The 23,968-nt window shown below is 32.9% G+C and overlaps 1 protein-coding gene across 2 annotated transcripts in view; it reads right to left on the bottom strand.

Annotated features, from left to right (window-relative positions):
* The window catches only part of LOC132706143 (scavenger receptor class B member 1), a 60,212-nt gene that overhangs the window by 1,200 nt on the left and 35,044 nt on the right, over positions 1 to 23,968 (bottom strand). The window contains exons 1-8 of one of the 2 annotated variants that reach the window (XM_060677298.1): positions 15,981 to 16,178; positions 14,120 to 14,288; positions 7,581 to 7,672; positions 7,355 to 7,518; positions 3,727 to 3,871; positions 842 to 1,042; positions 384 to 611; positions 29 to 322 (exon numbers count right to left, since the gene is read on the bottom strand). In XM_060677298.1, coding sequence (XP_060533281.1) covers positions 29 to 322; positions 384 to 611; positions 842 to 1,042; positions 3,727 to 3,871; positions 7,355 to 7,518; positions 7,581 to 7,672; positions 14,120 to 14,255 — 1,260 coding nt within the window. In that variant the 5' untranslated portion in view covers positions 14,256 to 14,288; positions 15,981 to 16,178. Of the gene's footprint in view, positions 1 to 28; positions 323 to 383; positions 612 to 841; positions 1,043 to 3,726; positions 3,872 to 7,354; positions 7,519 to 7,580; positions 7,673 to 14,119; positions 14,289 to 15,980; positions 16,179 to 23,968 lie in introns of those variants that run through there. The other variant, XM_060677299.1, reaches the window with a different exon arrangement.

Here is a 23,968-nt window from a genome sequence, read left to right as displayed (position 1 = left end):
CAAACGACACCAGATACGGACAACTTACCGGCTGTATGACGAAGTACGACTTGTGTTTCTCGGGGTCCGGATTTAACCCGCTCTCCACCTTGGCCATCAGCGACTTGTCGCCGTCCAAGAAGTGAGGGTAGCTGAGAGCTATGGGAAAACCGTAGTAGCACCCCCTGACGTCTAACAGACCATTCGGCAGGCATTTGTCGATGTCGCTTTCTTTGCAGAAGCACCGGTTCTTCGGCCGCAATCGGCCATTATCGTCGGTATCGTTCGCGAAGTGGTACACGTAAGCTCGAAGACCATCGACAACGGTTTCGTTGACTCTGACCTAGAAGAGCAAGAACCATGCCGTGCAACCATCCTACGACTGCGCCACAATATTTACGTACCAGTTCTTTAGCTCTGCACATGCTCTTCCGGAAAAATAGCAACTTCTCGTCCGGCTGAATGTTACCGGGGAACTTGGTGCCGTCGGAGGCTCCCGTGACGTCACCGCAGGGACTCTCCCACTGCGGGATCCTAATTTGTCCGTTGTACTTGTCCAGAAGGCCGATATTTTTGATTCCGTCTTTCTGACCGGTGTAAAACGTTTCGTAATCGCCGCTGAATTCGTACATCTGAAACGAACAAAAAATTGAAAACGGTTCATTAAATCGGTGGTCATAAATTTTACATGCCGATTCGCAAACTTGTTCTTTTAGATCGAGGCGCCCGCGGCGGTTCGGATGTTTCCGTGACGTCAACGCGGACCTTTTTCGAAATAACAAACGACCCGGGCTGTTTGTGCGCCGCTTTTTGTTTTACGTTGTGTTTGAAATGCTTTCGCCAATAAAAAAAAGCTGCTTACCCTATCTATAAGGCCGAGTTTGTCGAAGTAAATCCACGAATTCATGAACGTGTTTCCCAGGGTCATGAGGGTGCTTTTATAACCGAACATAAACTCCCTGGCGGTCATTTTGACTAGCGGTTCCGACTTGGTTTGCCTGATGACGACGTTGAGACCCAACCGCGTGAACAGGCCCTTCTTGGACGCGACGTCGGCTATGCTCTGAAAATAAAGCGCGCGATTAGAAAATCCGGCTCGAAGGACCAGAATGTGGCGCAGTAATTGACGAAAGAATCGGGTCAAGTGCGCTGGCGCGAATCTAATGGTCATACGAGCAGCGATCGGGAGATGTGTCATTTGAATTTTAAGCGCGTTGGGAAATATTTCTCGCGGCTTTGCCGCATTGAATGCTAATTTTGCTAAAATTTGGGACGGGCGGTAAGCGGTACAAGTGTTTAGCTAGCGCTGATAAATATTAAACTATAGGTGGTTCATAATAAGGAAATCCCAAGTTAAAGCTCGTTTCTGGAGAGCGGTGTATACAACGGAGAATTCCATTCAAATTTTTCATTGTATTTTATGTAAGTGATTTTTTGGTTTTCTTATTAAATAAAAAAATCTTACTGAAGCACTTGCTGAAGTGCAAAACTCTTGGGAATTCATTTCATTCATTATACTAAATTGGTATCACCTCACACACCAAGTGGCTAAAAAATCTCAAAAAACATTTTTCTAATACGTAGCCTAAAGGGAACTGTAGATTGTGATATACTCTTGACAGCATATCATGCTCTTGTTGTTATTCTATGTTATGTTTCATTGCTATGATTGTATACATTTTCTATGTTTGTAAAATGCTAATATTGTGGGTATGTGTCAAGTTCGAACTATAATTTTGATCACAATTGAAATTTTAAAATAAAATTTTGTTTAGTTTCTTGTATTTAGGCTATTTAATTTGAAACTTGAAGCATTTGTATGGAGGTTATATTAGAAATAGTAATATTCAATCAATCAAATATTTTTTTCATTATATATCGAAATTTCCATAATTCGTTAATAACGCACTGAAGTACTTTAAAATGCAATTAAACGAAACGTCTAACAATTTTTTTTCTCATTTTTGTCCTCAGCTGACATGGGACAAAAATAATTTTTAATGTTCATACTCAAAGTTTTGGCAAAAAAGCTCGTTGCTTTTTTTTGCGCATTTTCGCACGGCTTAATCTTTGACAGGTTCAGATAACAACATTCAAATTAATTTTAATATTTTGCGCGTCCTCGAAATTTAAATCGCGAAAACACATAATTCGTCCACACCCGGATCTCGCTTATCGAGCAGCGGAATAGTATGTTAATTTGGCGAATATCATTATTGTCATTATCGATAACTAATCACCACATCGGGCTATTTTTCAGCGGCCCGGTAATCCGCGATTTTTGGGCGTTTTCATTGCTCGGTCGGCAGTATTCCCCGATCTGGTCACAGCAGAATTAGATCGAATTACGTCAGAACGAAAGTAAAAGTGCTCGGAATCTAGCAGGCCATATATACATATAGATACCGCAGACGTCGTTTTTTCGTCACGTTGCCAGATTGGTTTAGGGAGGACTCGAAATTGATTCTCAAGTCAAGACTCGATTCATGTCGTGCCAGTTTGAGCCGCGATTGCGCAAAATACTGATTAATTCTGAGAAGAATTTTATATTTTGATAAAATATTGCTTATAAAAGTAAATTTATACTATTAAAAGAATTACAGTTCACAGTTTGCTTTTGTTATCTTGTGTTTACTATCAAAAATAAAGTTTTCAAAAAGGCCGAAGTCGATTTTTTAAAAGGTCAATCTGATAATTTACCTTTAGTGGATATATTTATGGTGACATTTTACATACAAAACACCGAAAATTTTTCTTTTGCCGAGGTTCCTGGTGTTAAAGTTATAAGTTATGTTCACAGACAATTTAGGCAGTACTTTTAAACCAATATAATACTGTAATCAGCTTAAAGTTTTCTAGTGTTTAAAATTCAAATGGTATTTAAAAAAAAAATGTAAATTATTCAAAAAAAAAAGAAAAACAAAAATTATTTTTTTAAACTAGTGGAAACATAAATACTGATTTATATTGGCATCGATAACTTAAATTGTTCTTTATTCCTGTGGAGACTGTAATACACCAGCCAAAAATAAACGTAAATAATATAATTCTCGGGCCATAACCTGTATCGATCGAAAAGCAGCGGTATGACGTCACGAGCATTCCCGCGCGCTTAATGTCGTTTAAAAGGAATAGCCGCGTGTCCTAACTGAAATTATTTATTGCAAGTTAAATATTCCGTTTTGAGTTTTTGATATTTGGTATGCGTTATTTCTATACATAAATTAATATATTAAAGAAATAAAAAAAATATTCAAGGTCGCTATTGGAAATTCTAAATGTATTCATAATCGGGTCTTTTTAGGTAACTCTGGCAACTAGCGTTTTGGAACCGGGAAATTTCTCCAATCCGATTTTTCTATTACGGTTTTTCTGTCGTCGCTTAGGTAACCGCATCTTCGTCGTACATATTTTTCGACTATGGAATTGAGGTTATATAAAATATCGTGACGTAACGCGTATATAATAATTATAAAACTCGGCCGAGACGTTATTAATTTTTTTTCAGTCATTATTCTCGCCGTTCGGTTCTCAATTGTTTGAATTTTGAACTAATAACCGTCTAACGTCACGAGGATGCCGTAATACAAAGAACCGACTTTTAGACGCACTTTGAAATTTTAAAATTTTCCAAGCGCCTTGTTTGGTGCTTTGATTGACATATGTTTGTAAGACGCCCAATTAACCAAAATAAACCAATATTTTGCTATTTTCTAAATAGGTAATTGCTGTGGATTCGAGACTTACTAATAGCGCGATATTGGGGAGTATGAGGAGGTCATCCTCACGTCTTCCTTCGGAGAGTTCGGGTACCCAAACTAGGGGGTGACTCGGGTTGGTGGTGAGGGTGCCGTTGTCGTTGAAAGTGACATTCTCGTGGGTCATTAACTCCCTGAAATAAAATAAAATTGCCAACGATCCGCTCGCCAAGATAATAATATTCGCTGGTGAGATTGTTATCTCTCGCCATGTATACTTAACTGCTAATTACGGGCGATTTTCATTCATTCTAGATTATTCTGCGTACGAATTATGTTACCCAATCACCTTGAGTCGTTTCGATTTTGCGATCTCGTTTGTATATTATTTTATAGTTTTTTTTTTAATTTGTGGCGAGAGTTTCTTAGTTGTAATTACAATGTCTTCTTCCCTATTGCGTAATAGCTGAAGGGAATCCTTAACAAAACAATAAATAATTACCAAACTGAATTTTATGTTATTACATTAGGCACTGCGTTGAGATGTCAGTCATTTTAAAATGAAGTGATTAAAATACGGCCTTTTAATATCAATATAATACCTTGTTAATAAGTTCATTAAAGTACAAGAAAGAAATATTTATTTGCAAATTTGTTTTTATTGTTGATTTAAACTAATCCATATATCTGATATATCTTCCATATATCCCATTATACCCTCCAAAATCTCTCCTATAGCTCGAAATATCTCTTCTATATAATACGACCAAAAATATAGTGCATTTATTGCTTTGACGTTTTAAGTAGTTTACAATACCTTAATCGCAGTCCTTCGCAGGACCGTGGCAAAATCCATCTCAACAGATGTTTATTCTGCATTAAGCAGGTCTTGCCTGAGATGGACCGTAACGAATATTTGTAGAAACTTGAAATTTTTATTTGATGGACCGTTTTAAATTTGCTGCATGGTATTTTCGAATAAGTTTATTTTAACATCAGGTGATATTTCTCGTTCTTAAGAATTTAATCTAAATTGTAATATGTTCGTATATATATTACGAAGGTATTTGAAGACTATAGATTATATTCGCCGTCGATAAATGTAATAAATATTTATTAGAATCTTACAAATAAACATTTTTTGAAAGTTCCTGTTTTTTAACACTTTAAAATGTGGAGACCGTGAAATGAAGCAGATGTTCTCCTGTTAGAAGAGGACATGGAATTTGAAGAATTTGAAGACGAAGTGGCGATGGTAGGCTAACCTAATGACAATTTAGAAGACGAACTACCTCAGCAAATAAAATGTTTTTTCTATAAGAAATTCAGAAGAAGTAGGAGCAGCAATAAAAACAAGTGGCATAACCAAAGTCCCGAAGTCAACTGTAAGAAAAATTGTCGCAAATGGGACAGTCAAGAGGAAAGTGAGAGAAGATGCTGTTACTTCGGGAGTTTTTAAAGAGCAACACGCAGATCTAATTGGGCGTATAATCTACGACACTTACCCTAGAAGAACTGCACAAAAAAGTACCGACAGACTTAAACATTAATTGTGCCAAATAGTCGTTGCATACTTTTTTGCAGAAAATGCATTTTCAGTTCCAAACAATTAGTAAACGTCAAGTGTTAAGGAAAACGACTAATAAAAGAAGAAAATAGTGTGTATGTTATATGTTATGTGCATGTTTCAAGAATTGCTCGTCGACAAACATTGAAAACCTACTTATATCGCGCTTGTTAGTGTAGGTAAATAAATTCCTAGGACGGTCCTGGAAAGGTTACGGATGAGTGTCTGCTCGGCAAGGTGTTCTATAAGGGGATGCGGTTTTGGTGTAGTAAAGAGTAGGCAAAGTTAATCACGGGGTCGGTTGACAAGCACTATATTTCTGGTCTAACTATATCTTCGTATACCTCTATATACGTTAGTTATAATGAAATTGGAATTATATTATATAGTAGAGGTATATAGAGTTATAAGAGAGATGTATGGTGGTATATTGAGATATATATCTCACACATGGAGTAGTTCAAATGTACATATCTGTCTGGCCTCACCGTCACAATACCTACTCACTTGGCGATTACATAACTAATAGCAATTATTAAATATTGTAATTAAAAATCAATATTTCGGATGGATTCGACCGAAATTGACCCCGCAAAGTGACTCACTCAACGTATGTGACCGCGAATTCATTTTAAAGATCAAGTTCATTTCACAAAACGAGTCGTTAACTATGTCCAAGCGGTAAGCAATCGTTTTCGTTCTAGAACTTTCGACGGAGCGAGGAAATTTCCGGTTTTGAGATTGTCGATCACCGTACCGATATAATACTCGTTAAAAATTCGTTTTATTTTACGGGGTGTCCAAGCTTTAATATGTAAAGTCTGATGCTCGTTTCTAGAGTTTAAAAAATAGAAAAAATGAAAGATTTCGTACTGAAATTTGGTTTGAAATTTAAAGTCTAGAGAGGAAAACAACGCATCTAAATTGCAGAAAAAAATCTTCAGCGATTTTAAAGATACAGAAAAAGCACTCGCGATCATGGTTTTGCTTAGTTTTGGGAGTATTAGAAAAATGAGAAAATAAATCAAATTTATCTTTATTTTGACTAATTTAGTTTTGGTTAGTTTAAAGTAAGAGGGCGAACGATTTTGCTTAATATAAAATGCTCGATTGCCTAAGCGTTTAGCAAAAAAATCGTTAAGAAAACAAGGTGTGTTAAAAATTGCAAAAACTATCACACCAATCTTCTCTTTCTTCAAAGTGAAACTCTTTAGAGCTTTCTGACTTGGTCTAACATCATCAAATCAATATTATTCAAAAAATATAAAAAATTTAAAACGTCAATATACGTTTCAAAATAATTTGTTTCCTGTGTTATGGCCGTGTTATTTTTCAAAAGGAACTTTTCAAAAAATATAAAAATATGAAAATTTTAGTTTTGCAACGTCGATACGTTTCAGAATAATTCAGTTAAATTCAGTTAACCTAAAAGGACTTTATACAGGCCGGTCCAAATTCGACACTTTTAACGAGAAACTGCAATTCCAAATTGGCAAGTTTAATTAGTCAGAACTTTCAGTACATATTTTTTTTCTGTGTTATGGCCGCATTGTTTTTCGAAAGGAACTTTTCAGATATTTTCAACAATCTAAAAATATATAGGGTGTTCCAAATGATATGTACTTGTTCTGTTGATAACTTTTAAACTATTATATTATATTAAAAAGATATTTTGGGGATTATTTCATTGAAACACAAAATAACTCTGAAACGCCACTAGATATCCATGTGTCCTCTTTATTATTGCTTTTTTTTTATGAAAATTCAGTTCTAGATGCCGACTTCAGTTTTCGTCTATATTTCGTAAAGTTTTTTTCACTGAGCGCTAATGTGCGTAGAGCTCGAGTTTATCGTCCACTTGGTGTATGAAAATGCAATTGAAAGCGCATTTGATATCGCATTCGTATATAATTTTTGGTCCGGTATGCGAACTAGCGCCGGTGTTACGTAAGCGACCAATCGGGTACCGCGAAAATTAGAATTACGGCCTAACTGGAGCAAGCGTCCCATAAAAAAATTAGTCAGGCGATCTAAAGTATGCCAAAGTAAAAGTTCACGTCTAAAGTGTAAATATGAACAGTTTCTCTTAAACGTACGGCCAGGCACTTACCTATAGACGTAAGGCCCGATCTCCTGGAACTTGAGCTTTTTATCTTTGCCGCTCATATACTCCTCCTTGTTGGTGATATTCCAAAGGTATACTTTTAAGTAGAGCGCCACCGGCGGGTTTTCCCACAACGAGTAAATCTCGCCCCCCTTGCCGAATACCAATTTCTAAAAGCAAACGAATGTTCGTTAATATGGCGGCTGACTTAATTTAGGTAATGAAAACTCACCCACTCGTAAAGAAGGTTGTAGGGGTCAACCACCATTATAAAAATCCCGGACAATAAGGCGCCGATTCCAAGAAACGTATAAGTAAACGCACCTGCAATAAAAAATACATACATACATACAGGGATTTAAAGAAGGGATAAGGGAAATTTCAACCAAATCGAGCAGAAGCTTATATAGATACAGATACAGATCAAGAATAGGTTTTGTTTTGTTTTTCCTAATGTTATCATAATGTTATTTTTTCATAATAATTATCTTTCTATGTTTTTCCCAAATCTTTTTTTTGTGTATTATGTCTTATTTATATTTATTCTCTCTTGTGTTTTTTTCACGTTTACCTGTATATTTTTTAGATTTTTATCCTGGTTGTTGTTTTATTGCATGCCGGATCTCATCATTTCCTTCATTTATTCGATTTTGCGTATTTTCGTTCTACGTTAATAAAGGATTTTTTGTGTTGCCTCGAAACCTCTATATTAAAAAAAAAAGTAACGCGGTATCGTAAAGGAAAAAAGTACTTATTGGTACAATTGAAAACAAGGAAAAATTAACTGAAAAAATGTATTACACTTTATTGAATTTATTTCGTTCTTATATTATATTATAATATAATTTTTTATGTAAGATATTCTAGGATTTAATTTTTTTTCTATTTCCTTGACCAAATCTGCTTTTTTTAATTATGTTTTATTGATATTTATTCTCTTTTGGATTTTTTCACGTTTATTGCATGCTAGATCTCGTCATTTCTTTCTTTTATTCGAGTTTTTGTATTTTTATTCTAGGTTCATCAAGGAATTTTTGTGTTGCCCCAAAACCACTATATTAAAAAAAAAGTAAAGCAGTAACATGACGCGAAAAAGCACTAATTGTTACAATTTAAAACAAGGAGAAATAAACTGAAAAATGCATTACACTTTAGTGAGTTTATTTCGTTCTAATAATATATTATAATATAATTTTGGACGTAAGATATTCTAGGTTTTAATTTTTCTTTTTTTTTCTATGTTTTTGACCATTTAATTGTGTTTTTATCTTATTGTTTAGTTTTGTTTATTAAAAGTTGTTTTTTTCATAATAATTATCATTCCATGTTTTTCCCAAATTTGTTTTTTTTGTATTATGTTTTATTTATATTTATTTTCTTTTGGATTTTTTCACGTTTACCAGTATGTTTTTTGTATTTTTATGCTGGTTGTTATTTTATTGCATGCTAGATCTGGTGATTCCTTTCTTTTTTTTCGAGTTTTCGTATTTTTGTTCTAGCTTAATAAAGGAATTTTTGTTTTTCCCCAAAACCACTATATTAAAAAAAAAAATAAAACAAAAAAAGTACTATTTTTTTAAATTTTATTTTCTTTTATTTTCATCGAAGGAAATGAAGAAAAATGCTACAAATACCAATTTATAGATTAAGAGCCCGTTTTTCGAGTTCGAGGTATTTAGGATAGGCTCGGTAAGTGAAATAAGATAAATAAATAGTAACATTGGTCATAATTTCAGATCATTAACAATAAATTGTTCAAATGTTTTCGTATCCCTTGCCATCCTCCATACTTAATAAGAATTTAATTGTTATTATTATCCGACACCTTATCCTAAAACTTTTCATTGCAAAAACACAATTTCGGGAAATTATCCTCGAAATGTCTTTAAGCAGATTGAAAACGACACCAATGTACCTTTGTACTCTGTGGTTCCCTGCAACCCGACTATTTGCCGCATCTATTGTCTATCGAGTCAGCTATCGTATTCTTAAAATCCTCACGTATCTAACATAAAATCGCATCGCAAATATATATCACGCGTTTTCGGAAAAGCAATTTCCGCGTGCGCATATTATTTAAAGGGTCACCGGGTCTTTGTTTCTTTTCGCAAGGCAAAATCCACGCGGAATATAAAAATTGACGTGTCGCTTTTGACTGGCGAGGGTACCCAGATCTACCCAGAAATAACCGTAGGTGCCCGTCGGATCGCTTCTTAACGAATGGAAAAACCCCAAACGATGTTCTGCCAACGAACTCGATGCGTTTGTCGTTTGTTTTTGTTTTTGTTTTTGCGTTTTATGCTGTGCGAAAGATGACCGGCTCAGATAATCGTAAAGGTGCCCTGGTCGTAACGAATGAATACCATTTCGTTACGTCTATTTGTTCGGAGCTCTCCATTTTCAGTGGGTTAATAAGAAATAAATAAAAAATTATGAAATATATTATCTCTTCTTCAATGCCCTATAACAAAATTTCAATATTTGAATTTGGACTTCAACTAAAAAAAAAGAAGAAAAATGGAGTACAGGAAAAGTGAAATTAAAAAACATCTTTCGGTAGGCAAGAAAGACGACACAGGAGTTTCTCTCGTTACGCTGAAAGCTGTACAGGCTGCAAACGTACAGTCATTTTTTGCTCAAGCATTTAACACAAAAAACAAAGCGAAAGAACAACTAAGCTTATGCCCAAAATTGTAATCAGTTGTCATTAGTGGTAATATTAAGTAATTTAAGGAAATTTTGGAATGTAATTTTTGGAAATTTTGCTTCTGTAGAAATAAAAAATATGATGCGTTATAAGATAAGGGATATGTTGGCAAAGTCTAAATTAAAATTAATATCCCTTTTTTAACTCTGCATATAGGGTAGATTTTTCAAAGAAACTTCCACAGGCTAAAACTTCTGGATTCCTCCTGCGTCGGTTTTTGTTGACTCGAATGAGGGACATCGAATATGGGAATCAGTCATCCGCCCCTCGTTTAGCTTCGCCCCCCTCAAACAATATAAGAGCAGGTACGGCGAGCAAGTCTCAGTCAAGCTCTGAAGAAGCCAACAGGATGTTTGACGAAACGTTAGTTAATTCTAGCCAAAGTTTTAGAAAAAGTAAATAGGGTTGAACTTATTTAATATAAATAAAAACTACAAAGTTAGGCAAGAACCTTGTAGTTTTCTAAGAACCTGGAAATGTTTTACCTGTTTTGTGATTAAATATATGTTTTTAATTATATTAAATTGATAATAAATTAATAAAAATTCGTCAATAGTCAATAATAGATTTCTGTTTGTACAATCATTGGATGACCAATATTACAAAATATTAATTACTCTAAAACTATGTGACCCTATCAATTAAAAAAAAAGCAAAATAATCAAATTTGCTGTTTGGCAAACGCCACTTGTTTAACATTTGCAAAAACAAGGTATGTTCAGAAAAGTTTTGACATTAGTAATACAAGATTTTCATAGTGTCAAGTATATACATGCCTTGACTTTTTATTCGAAAAATAATAGGGTGTTGTTTTTGATAGTCTTTTTTAATTAAGAAGTCACTGAGGCATTGCAAAATAAAGCTTAAAAAGAAAGAGGTGATAAACTCTACTTAAGGCAATTAAAACCCATATATGGAGCTGATGTAAAAGAAACTGCCATATTACCCATCGGACAGAAGAAGCTGCTATGGTAAAAAAAAAATATTTGGACTAAATTACACTCGAAAATAAAATTAAAAAAAAAAATGTTTTCCTATGGCAGTGCTAGATTTTTTAGACGAATAGTATAAAATGTTGTCATTTATGTTTTGATTAATCATTGTTTTGTAATAAAAATGTAATATTTAATTTAAATAGTAGGAAAAAGCCAATATTTAAATAAAAAAATAAAAAAATTTATATAACCACTGTGCAAAATTTAGTTTTTGAAATAAATAAGTAAATTGATGAAACCATTTTAATTTCCTAAATATCGTAAAACCAATTTCAAAGGTTCAAACTAACCTAACTAATGTTTGGGTCGTTATTTTTGCACATATGGATAGTCTAGGTGATTTAAAGCCTATATAGAAGCTCATAGGTTCTAAAAATAAACGGCAATTGAAAGGCAAAGCCGTATATCAATTAAAAAATTAAACAATGTTATTGTACGGATTTTGGTTAGTCATCCGGACGCGGAGTGGAATAACGATCAGTTAAGCGATTCCCGGTAGCTTTTGATTCCCAAAAATAGCTTTCGAATTTCCAACGATTTCATCCATATCCGATTTGACAATTGAAAATAATTCGTTAGGATTTAACGATACCAATTGTAGAGAACACAAATTATTTCCCTTTAGCAATATTAGTTGGCCTACCTTTCTTCCGATAGATAAGTAATAAATCATTTTAATTTAAATAACCTTTTGGGAAATGCGCGAAATGTTTGGGCGGCAACGTGACTTTTGGGATGTTCAAACGAAGAAAGTCGCGTGGCGTTAGATCCGGGAAGTCATGTGGCCGGCCCGAAAACAATTACCGATATGTGAGAACCACTATCGGCTGATTTAATCTCGCCTTTTTTCGGCAATTAAGCTAATTAGTGAACGCGGGGGCAAATCGGATTTTTCGACGAGTTGACCGCAAAGGTAAACTCCATTCATGTTTTTTTTTTCGTCACGCGGTTTTGTGCAAGGACCAGCCCGATATCGGGGAAATAATAATAATAAAATTTCCTGAAATATGTCGCTTCGAATAGGTGGCTATAATAATCCAGCTCGCGAAATATGAGCGAAGGTTACGGAGTCTGCATTCTTCTCGGATTCCGTCTGGGGCAGTATTTAAATGTACGTTTTAGAGGTGAACCTGGGATGATTTTTTCTCATTTCTCGTAATTTACGGCAACGTGTTATTATATTGCGTCTAATTGGCCAATAACACCCTGTATTACATCGCCCCGGGCAACTCGAGTTTTCACCGTAAAAGGATACGGTCAAGGATGTTGCAGTGTTTCCATAGAATTTTTGGACTATACCGGCGTTTTATACAGATCTAAAATGTAGGCTTTTTCTTTTTAAATTTTCTCTTAGTGACATAAAAATGCTCTTTGTCGATCAAAAGCCCTGTGATGCAATTTATGTAAATGTAAATTATAAGAAATGGAGCAGATAAAATTTCCAGCAATTTTTACCCGAATTTGTGAGCGTGGATCCACGCAAAGCGTTTGTTTTCGTAAATTTATAGGTCCAACCTCTATGAAAAATGTAAATAAAGTTGATGACTTTTAAAAATCTGAATATAACAAAATAAAGTTGATGACTTTTAAAAATCTGAATATAACTTTCTAGAAAAAATGTTACTAGTACTACTAGTACTAGTAACTAGTACTAGTACTACTAGTAACTATAGAACCTACTATAGACAGAACGCTCATTCGTTTATCGCAAATCTAGTAATTGCAGATGAAAGTTTCGCCTTCCAAATATATGATTATAAAAAATGCCAATGGGCCATTTGTTTAAAAAACTAGGTATTGAAAATGTAATCAAGAAACTTATAGACCATGATATTTAACCAAATTGCATAGAAATTAGTAATAGAGGATTTTATTCAGCACTTCAAAGAAACTTGTACACCCACAAGTTGTTATTTTGCGTGGTAAAAACAATTGCGCATAAAGCTTATCGATTTAACACTAACAAATATTAAAATCTATAGCTTACTGTATGAAAATTTAAAAAACTTTAAAACCTTTAAAAACCAAATTCCACCGAAATAATCAAGAAAATTTTTGCCCTAAAAAATGTCAGTTAAAAATACATTGGACTCAAAGCAACACGGCAACAGCCTAGATAATGTTTCTTCAGACATAATTCGCAAAAATTTCATGCAAACGTTTAATTAATTAAATTATATTGCAAGATTTGTGATTTTTAAACGCAACACAAAAATATTAAAATATTAAACGATTGAAAACAAAAACGTTTATATAAATTAATTAAAGAGACTTCAAGATTAAACAATTATTAAAATAAATTACTTCAATGTTTGCTTTTACCAATTTCAAGTTTTTACGCGAACATTTTTTTGCAAAAAATCGGATTAATAAAATACAAGTTTGTGTAGGTATTTTTATCGAATCATAAATATTTTTTAAAATTCTCTAAAATTACAATGCCAATTCGATGAATGACTTGACAAAAATTTAAGTAGTGATTCACACATATAGTCGGGATTTTTCTATCCATTTCGTACGAAATATGACCGGCCAAATCGTGCGTATAATCCCATCGATAATTTAACAGTTAAACACGGTTTTAAATAACGACCGCCACCTGCTAGTGTTAAAAATATTCTTAGCTTGGCCATTACGAAAATTTAACACACTAAGTGGTAACTGTCCCGACCGCCCAGGATGGCATGATTTGAATTTAAATAACCGATTTATGGTCCACGATAATAGCAATTATTTAAATGTTTGCCTCACCTTGTCAGTGAAGATCTTTCAAAAAAACTCAATTAGAAAAAAAATTTGACTTTTTATTAGCAGCTTTGAAACCGAATGATTTATTTATTATGATTAATTTAATCGACAAACTTATATTTACTTTATATTGTTTATCTATTTTTAATTGCCCAATAAAATGGAAGTTTTTTTAATTTTGTCTCAGGATTTTTTAAAAATTAGGACTATAATTTGACATACTCTTACTGTTTTATACATTGATAATTACAGAATTGTATCATTTTTATCTTTATTTAGAAGCACCGACCACCTCCACTACCACCGTCGCAGTCAACTCACGTTTCCTGTACTCGTTCCTCCTGGATCTCCAGGTCTCATCCTGCGTGTTTTCCGCATCTCTGCCGTAGTCGCCCGTTTGGACCGCGTCGTAAGTTTTTCCGAATAACCTATTCCATATATTGTAGAAATCTTTCATTTTCGCTCGAACCGACTGATAATTTCCAAGAAACTGCAAAGAAATCGCATATCTGCTTCGACCTGTCTTCCTTATTTATTAAAATGCTGTGACGTAGCTAATTACGTTTATTTATAAATTTTACGCGTCGATTTGAATCAATGAATCCATTAATTTTGCGAATTCATTGAAAGGAATCTTTTTTTTTTTACGTAAATGCTAACGACGTTAGTTGTTATTATTTAATTTAAACGATTCCCCTTCATTGCACTTAATAATCGAGACTTTGAGCTCCCGTCTGGGTCCTACGGAAAAATACTATCGCTTTATTTAATTAAAATTAATTAAATTGGTATTGAAACGCGCCTTCAACTTGGCATCGGAAGTAGTTCAAATTTAATCATATTTAAAACAACGTCCGAACTCCAAAATTGGTATCATCTTGTCAGGTGTCCTAATTGTTCAAGGTGACTGGTTAATATTGGAAGTCGTTCATTATAGATTAGAAACTTCTCGACAAAAAGATGATAAACGTTTTCCACTTTTATTATTCTTACAAACGAGTTCGACAAATCGCCGGCCATTTTCCCGGAATTAAATAAGCTACTTTATTTAACATTAAATTTAATAAACACCTTTTATCTCAGCGCTTAGTCCATATATAACTTTTTATAATTAAAATTGGACGTTAAGTCTAATTTTTGAGAATATGTCAACAAGGAAATATATTTTATAATTATAAACATGATAGCTTTGTATAAATAAAAGCATATGTTAAGTCTAATTTTTGAGAAAATATTTGAATCAATTAAAATTAAATAATTTTTTTAAAGTTTTGTTTGTTGTTTGAGTTTTTTTTACCCGATTTTTTTTTCTAGGAAATTAATTTTTTTGAAGAATGAAATGAAATGTAAATGTAAGCATATTCATATTATAATTTTTTATAAATAAAATTATAAGTCTAATTTTTGAGAAAATGTTTTAAATGAGTGTCAAATAAAAGTTAAATATATTTTTTTAAGTTTTGGTTAGTTTTGCCTTAAAGGGGAGGAATTTTGATTATCGCACTAATTCAAAAAAATCGCTATTTTGTGGTAAAAAATAAATCTCAAAATGTTTGTCAATCCTTTTTAAAAATTAAAGTTAGTTGCTACAAATTCATTTTCTCTAACATTTTTTGGTAACAAATAAATGTAGAAGCTTTTATATATGTCTACACTGTGCTCACTTAAATTCATTTATTAGTTACTCCACCAAAATACAATTGTTTTCCCAAGTTGCTAAATGGTGTACATGGTAAAAGTACACGATTTAAAAAAAAATCAACAAAATGCTATTCGAAAAAAAATTGAAATTAAGTTGAAACACCAAAGCTTTAAGTTAGTAATTTGGAACAAAAATATATTTAACCTAAACACAATTGAATAAAAAAATATATATTACACTTTAAGAATTATCTGAAGTTTTAGCCAACTTTGTGTTTGTTGCACCGATAGTAAATCCAAACGTAAAATATCGAAATAGCAAGGCTCTTGAAAGCCCCCAATTTATCTTATATTTATTTCCAATGTATATTTTTCAAAAGAATATCTGAATATTGCATTGAATTTGAATTACTTCCAATATTGCTTTTTAGATTTACGCGAATTTATTTTTCTATACTTAAAGTTTAGAACAAAAAATTGTCTCTCTCCGTTAGAAAAAAAAAAGCTGAGAGCCAATGTCAAGAGTACAGCTTCCACGTACCTGTGAAAAGACGGCCTTTGGCAACCTCCGTAACCGGTAAATAAACAACAACCACTAAAAACAAGCGTCGATTGCAAAACCGCCGGTAGTACTCGTTCGCCGGTATCAACACAACAAGAACGCGCTAAGAGACGATCGAACTTGTGGTATGCGTGTGGTGGAAGCTTTCCGCTTACGGTACGCTTCGCAAACGATACATTAAACAATTAAACTTTCGGTATCGCCACCCGGCCTATATATATATAGAAACATCGAACCAAAATAATAGCAAAGTTGTCTTAGATTAATTGCTCGCACGGCCAATGGCCGGCGGATCTCGTATCCCCTCCTCTTCAATCTCAGACCCACGCAGAGCGCTTTTCGGGTGCATAGCAGACGCGGCAGGATTGAAAAATCCTGCTGACTAACGGTGCTGTTACCTTTGGTGTCGGATGTTGGTTGATTTGCACTGACGCGTTTTTGAATTTTACCAGTTTAAAAAACTAAAAGCTTATTTTGTTTTTATTTTAAATGATCTTACTTATTACTTATTATATCAACTGCCTATAGTTCATTTCGGGCAGGTTCGTACTTTGCTTTTTGGTAAATATATGAGGTCAAAGTTCCGAAATCATGAACTTCTTGGTTGTTGTGTCCCGCATTTAAAAATGGCGGTTGTCCAACAGCTGTGTCTCTCTCACTCTCCCTCTCTTTCTCTATTGTGTAAAGCAACGGATCATCCTCTACTGAAGCTTTTGTGCTTGGAAAATTTTGCCATTTGCGGCACTTCTCGTATCCAGTCCATTGGAGTAGCTAGTTTTTTCAGTTTTTTTTTATTTTTTTGAATGATCACTTAAATATAGTATCGTTAAATGGGACAGCCTGTATAATTTTACGTCATTGTATTGCATTCGCTAAGGGCTTTCCGAATGTACACAATACTTTACCATATGTTTTTAATTATTATAATTATATATATTATAATTATTATAATTAATAATTTAATTAATTAATTAAATTTCTAAGCAATTTCGGAGTTTTGTAAATAGTTGGATTAGGGGAGGGTGGGACAAGACTGTCCATTTGAGCTTTTTATTATTTTTTGTTGCTTTTAACCATCAAGTCGATTTATTTTTGGCTAACTTTGACTAAATTTACCGAAAATTCGGCGAGGCTTCTGGCCGTTGTGCCCCCAATGTTATATTTAATAATTATAAGTATTTATTAAAAAGTATTTAATAAACAAAAATAGCTTATTTTTAGAATTTTTAAGCGGTCCATTTTACCCCTGGTATTACGCAGAGGGCTAAAAATTTACAAAATAATTATAAAAAGAATTTTTTTTGAGGTGGGCCTCCTTGTCCCAGGGGACCCGTCTTGTCTCACCCTCCTCTATAGGAAATTTTATTTATTTTAAGTATTTAAAATTAAATATCGTTTGGTTATGGTAATATGTAAATGATTTCACTGGGAATTATATCCACGAACAGTATTAAATGGCGAAAACACTCCATTCCCATTTATATAAATGAGCAAGACAAGGACAGGAATCCCCATTACTATGCTCCGTTTCTTAATGTGGGAAAGTTGAGAATCCTTATTGGACTGTAACTTGAGTTTGAATAATTAATATATCAATAATCTCTCCATCTCTATCATTTTAATAATGTATAGTTATTATTAAATTTATTAATTCTAATTAATACACCATCTGTGTAAAGACGCGGTCACATTATTTTCTATCGTATACAAATTAATGTCATCCTATTTTAGGAATTGTAGGTCTGAAAAGTTAAATAGGGAATTTATAGGATCGGATTGCAATTTATATGAATTTGGCGATATATTCTTTACGTTGTCCATTCGCGGTCTTTTTATATTGAAAAATTCGCCTCACTTTTCCACCAGGCCAGTTTTATTTTGATACGCTCTTTGCTGGGTACAATTTCCCAATAAAAGACCCATAAAATATTTTCAACGAGCAATACTTCAAGCCAGCACTAAATATTAATCGATAGTCAAACATTTATTTTTTCTTAGAGGCCTTTTCGTTACTGGTTTAGGAAGTGTTTTTAAGGAACTATATAGTAGTTTAATCGCGGCTACCGTGATAAGTAACGAACTTTTAATATTCGAGAAGGGATTACGGAATTGGATTTTAATCGATAGGAATTTTATGCTCGGAAAACCGACCGGATTTGGTCAGGACGTTTCCCAAATTTCTATATCGGTTTTTAAGTGATTTTGATTTGTAACCGCATTCGCAGGTTATCGGCTAATGGGATCGAATTATTATAAATTGTCTTAATATATTTTTTTTTTTATTTAAAGCTTTACGACTACTCACACATAACTATATATGATGTTTTCAAAAATAAAATCTATTTTTAATATTTAATATCCCGCAGTTTAAAAAAAAATACACTAGTGGCGGACATAAGGAATTTCATATGTCTATTTTGGTAGACAAGACAAGGACAATTATTCTTGCAATCTTAAATTTAATTTTTTGATTTTGTTTCAATCCGATATACTTATCCAGTTTCAATGTTCTACTTTTTTGAAAAAAGTTGTTATTAATTTATTAATAGACATTTTTGTTAAAAATTATTAATAGTAGTAGTAAGCATTATTATTTCTTACTTAAGCAATTTTCTATCTGTAGAAGAGCTTCCTGAGATTTAATAAGGGACAATGGATTTATACATCAAAAAGATACGAGAAAAAGAGCTATATAGGAATCATTAGGATGTTATGTTATTTCAATAAAATTGTAAAAGTAAAAAGAGCAGTCTTCAATTTTTTTTTTTGAATGACACTAATTGATAACTAAAATTCAGATAGTTTATTTTAGATAGATATTTTATTTTTGACAAAGAAAAATTCTCAATTAATGAATGAATTAATTAATTAAAATATATACATTATTTGTTTATAATGGCACTCCACTGATTTTCTTGAAAAAAAAAGACATTTGCATTCATTTATGAGCAGACTTGATCTGTTTTTTTTTAATCCATCTCACGGTTTTCACTTAAAAATATGCAGGCTGTCATATTATTGATATTGTATTGATCATACAGAGAAATGGTTTTAATGTTTCTAAGCGAAAACTGTACATCGCATTGAAAAAAATCAAGAAATTAAATTTATTAAGGATAATTTTTATTTTAAGAAAAGTAAGTAACGCAGTATTTAAAAAGTTAAGACGTATAGGACATATGTTCATATGAAATTTTCTTTTTAAAATTGACAAAAAAATCGGCCCCTTAATTTTTGACATCGTGTATATATAGAAATTGGCAAAAAAAATAAAACGGGAATTTTAGCAACAAGATAGGTTGACGTTCTAGAGATTACCTTTAGAATTTTATTAATTTGAGTTTGGTCTCTCTAGAAAAGCTCCTAAAGATTAGATTTAGATAAGCCACGGCGAAACAAGGTTAATAGATAAACAGGAATAGAAAAAGTTCCGTAGATCGCGGTGATTTCTACGTACGACGAAATAAGAAATAATTTACTATAAAACAGATGATAACGATATTGGAGTTCATTTTTTGGGGCACTCTGTCATATTTTATAAGCCTGGAAATAAACCTAAAAGCATTCAAAAGCTTTTGTAACCGATTCTTAGTACAGACGTCAAAGCAAAGGCAATTTACTACATTGGGATAATTTAATAACGATAGAGCTAAGAATTAAAATATTTTTTAAGTTTAAAATGATTGTTTTTACATAGGAATCATAGAGCACGACAACATGGGCTTCGAAGCGCCAATTATTTCGAAACCGAAATTTTGAATTGAAATTGAATTCATTTTTTTTTGTGTAAATGCCATAACTACACACTTATTTCAATTTAATTTTAAATTATTTTGACAGGCATAGGAGGAAATTATTTTAGCAAGCCTCTAATACGGGAAATTGTTTGAGAGAGAATTGATGAAAAGATTTTTGAACTGGATCGTGATGTGATAATATAAATGATATATGATATGAATCGGTTTTCTATACACGGAAAGACCTAAGTTTAAGGCTGATTTTCGATTAATTAAAATTTAACTTCAAGAGATGTCTGAGGAGAAGTCTACCTACAACTTCTACGGCTCGAGGAAGTTTCTTTAAAAAAAAAACTCTTGAACCCTCATTTCGTGGAGGATCTTTGTCTATTTCTAAATGTTAATCGTAAGTTATATTCATTTGTTAGTTAAGCTTGTAGATATTAATGGGAATTTTTTTCATTTATTACTGGAAATACGATGCATAGGATGTTTAAGGTTGAAGTTGTACTTCTAATAATCCCGAATATGATAATTTCTTATTTAAAAGGAAAATTTTGGTTTTACAATTAATTTTCTGTTTATCGCATTACATCTAAGTAAACATTTTACTACGTTCAGATTCCTTTGCCGTCAAATTGCCCGAGCATTTTTTTTCTGCGAATTACGTTTAATATTTCGAAATGTGTATGGCGCAGATCATATTTTTTTCGGATTTTCACGTCACGCAAGGCTCTTCGGGATTTCAGACGCGGGCTTAAAAAAGTATATAATTTCCATCGATAGAGCTAAGTAAGACATTAATCAATGCTTAAGACAACTCGTTTGCGAATGATTTTGCGGTTTTTGATTATTCTCGTGTCAGTCGTTCGGTTTTTGCCGAATAATTTTTAATTGGTAATTTGGCCGCCGGGCGTTTGAAGCAGACGGATTTTTTTTTCATCAACGGCGAAATACAGTTTCCAGCGACTGTTTTCGAATTTATTACAAGAACACTTTTATGCTGGCTATCATCTGTCCCAAAAAATAAATATGCTTTTTGGAAGACAATTTAATATGCTTTAGTATGAGTTTAAATTTGTCAAGAGTACTGATTCTTATATGCGTAGCTACGGTTAAACAAATGAAACGTGTTCCTGCAGTAGTTATAATGATAGGAACAAACTTGTTATAGACCTACGTCAAAGATCCTAGCTTATTGCCCAAAAACTTCACAATTCAGTGTCGAATGCCGAAAAATCTTTTAAAAATGCTTTGATCACGGTCTTTTTGCAGCTTAAAATTACATGACATGAAGCATTACATGAAACGTATTCTAATATAATAATAAATTTATGTTTATTAATAAAATTGTAAGCATAGACCATATTTTCATTCTTTTTCCTGTCCATAGTAAAAAAAGAAAAATAAATTACGAAGGCACATTATTGGTTAACAATTTTAATGCATTTACAGAAGATTTCCACTCGTATATATATTGCGTAGAAAATTATTACGGAGAAACTATGTTAGAAATAATTATTAAAATGCTTGTTTTTAGACTTTTTTTTACACAAGATAAAATGAGCAATAAATATAAGTATTTTCTGCTACGCCAATTCAAGAAAAGCTTTGGTGGGACCAGTTTTGTAATATAGTAAGAACTTTTTTTGTGATTCTCATGTGGCTCTGAGAAATGTCTCACCTTATTTGTAAAATAGGCTAGGGATAGGGACCCATAACTGTGTGTTACCTCCGGGTTCACTGTTCTCCAGTGAATCCAGTCAGCTCATAATCACCTATTTTGCTAAAAAATAGAAAATGGACGAAGCTTAAAGAATGTTAAATGAGTGATACACCCCAAAAACTTGAAATTTGAAATCAATAATCAAACCTTTGGCAAATCATCAATTTCGGTTACGCTCTGAAGAAAATGCTTTCGAAAATTTAGATAAGTAGGAGTCGATAACGACGAAAAAATAAACAAAGAGATGGTTCAATAAAATTAAAATATAAACTTGCGTGCATTGTAAATTTTTGACTTTAATAATTTTTTTTCTAGAAACTATTCATTGTTATTAAAAAAATGAGCATGATGTTTGAAAGACAATTTAATGTGCTTTAGTATGAGTTTACATTTGACAAGAGTGCTGCTGTTTTGTATGCGTAGCTACGGTTGAAGAAATGAAATAATAATAAGAAACAACTCATCCACAAGCACGCCTACATTGGACATTGAACCAGTGGGGCTCGGTCCTGTTCTCAGATAAGACCAGAATATGCCTTTTTGGTAGTGACCGACGAAAAAAGTGTACCGAAGACCAGGAGAGCAGAATTCTGCAATGAAGTCAAAAGTTCACAATGGGTCGATTTGTATGCGCGCAAGTTTATTTGACTAAATTTAAACTAAAATCGCATCATCGCGAATAATGCGGAAAGGATAAAAGTGGATTCCGCCAATGCATTGTTTGGTTACAAAAGCTAAGTTTAAAACCATGCTGAACACCAGAGAATAAATGCCGCATTCAATGAATTTACAAATTACAAAAACGGAATATTAAAATGGAAACTTAACGTTTTGCGCGGATATGTTAATATTTTTTTCAAAGTGGATTAATAACAGTAATGTAAATATTGTCAATAGCACTCGTATTAAGTGCATAATGTGCCAAGAACGTCTTCAAGGTATCATTGCGATAAAATAAAATGTATGATAATATCTTGATAGCGTCCTCTCCATTAATTAAATTCTCTAAATATCAACCTACGGTCGGCTCAGAGTTACTTTGGCTTTAATCTCATTCTTTATATCCTTCTTTAGCTACATTGCCCTGTCGCGTTAATTAGCTCTGTAATAACGCTCGTAAACACGAATATGTGGTTTAAATTTTATTTTTATATAGTGCAATTAGCTAATAAGACAAGTTAAAATTAAACGACTTGTTTTCGGCAGCATTCGGTGCATGAAAAATGTAAACTAGTCAAAATATAAATAAAATGCATAGGAAGCAGATATAAATATAAAAGTATTAATTACAATTTATAGTTAATTAATACTAATTACAATATTGAATATAATATTAAACGGTCTTTTACTTGTTGTTGTTTGAACTGTTTTCTTATTCAACCCTAATAACTTTGGGAAACTTTTCGACTTATTAAAATGGCGTGTAATTTTCATACGTTTCCGAACGCACGCGACAGAAATTTTCCGGTGTAAACGTAAATATTCGAATCCGGTGCAAATGGATTCACCGTTTAATCGGTCATTAAATTCTACCTGTTTTCTAGATGGGTCGGTAGGAATTTGCCCAACGACTGGACCGGTGGAATTTTCCCGAAAAATCTTGACAAAGAAGTGGCGAAACTGGTCTAGCCAATTAAAATTGAGAAAAAAATTGAAAAAGACTGCTCATTCGCGTTGTTTTGCTTGAGTTTTTTGTTTCGTGCGAAACAATGGCGGACTGCCATAAGTGATGCCGTTTGCGAGACTAACAAAGCAGATAGGATCTGCGTTTTTTCCGCGTGTCGACCTCTAGATGGGATTTTTTCTTTATTGGGTTTACTTATGAGGAATGGAAAACTTTCGGTTATTTTTCTTTTCGGAATGCGACTAGTATACTACGCGACGCATATAAATTTGTTTGAAACCAATAAGATTTTTTTTAAATATACAAGACTTTTAAGTTCTTTTATTTATATTTTAGGTTGGAAGCGATGAAAGATTGGAAAAGCTCTTTTTCACTACTCCAAATTTAGTAGAACGCCTTTTTGAAGTTATCGATATTTATTTCCGAAAACGTTCAATTTTGATTGATTTGATTTTAACATATCTTTAAACCGATATTCGCTTAAGACTAATCATTTCAGGATCTCGAAAATAATTGCCAGCATTTTGTCTTCTCCGATTTACCATTTTCTTTTTGAAATTTCCGGAATCGTGCATTTCCCTATAGAGACGTGGTTTCAATTTTAAAAAATTTCAGCTTCATATACCTCTAGAACCTGTTTTGTGTTTTTATGAGAATTTCCAAAACAATTCGCTATTGGGTACCCGAGAGGAAAGTTTCTACTAAAATTTGTGGAAATGTAGAAAAATGCCACACTGTTGTCCTTCCTTACGCTCAAAACATCGAAACGTCGAAACCAGATTTACCACTTTTCCAAAAATCTCTCAAAATATTCAAAGATAAAATTCCAACAACCGAGAAGGAGGACTCCAGAAGTTTTGTAAATAGAATTACAGTAGCT

The sequence above is a fragment of the Cylas formicarius genome, unplaced genomic scaffold, assembly GCF_029955315.1.
Source record: "Cylas formicarius isolate icCylForm1 unplaced genomic scaffold, icCylForm1.1 PGA_scaffold_8__14_contigs__length_24414737, whole genome shotgun sequence".
Classification (NCBI taxonomy): Eukaryota; Metazoa; Arthropoda; class Insecta; order Coleoptera; family Brentidae; genus Cylas; species Cylas formicarius.
Note: the sequence above shows the minus strand (reverse complement) of the source record. Positions and strands in the feature narration are given on the sequence as shown.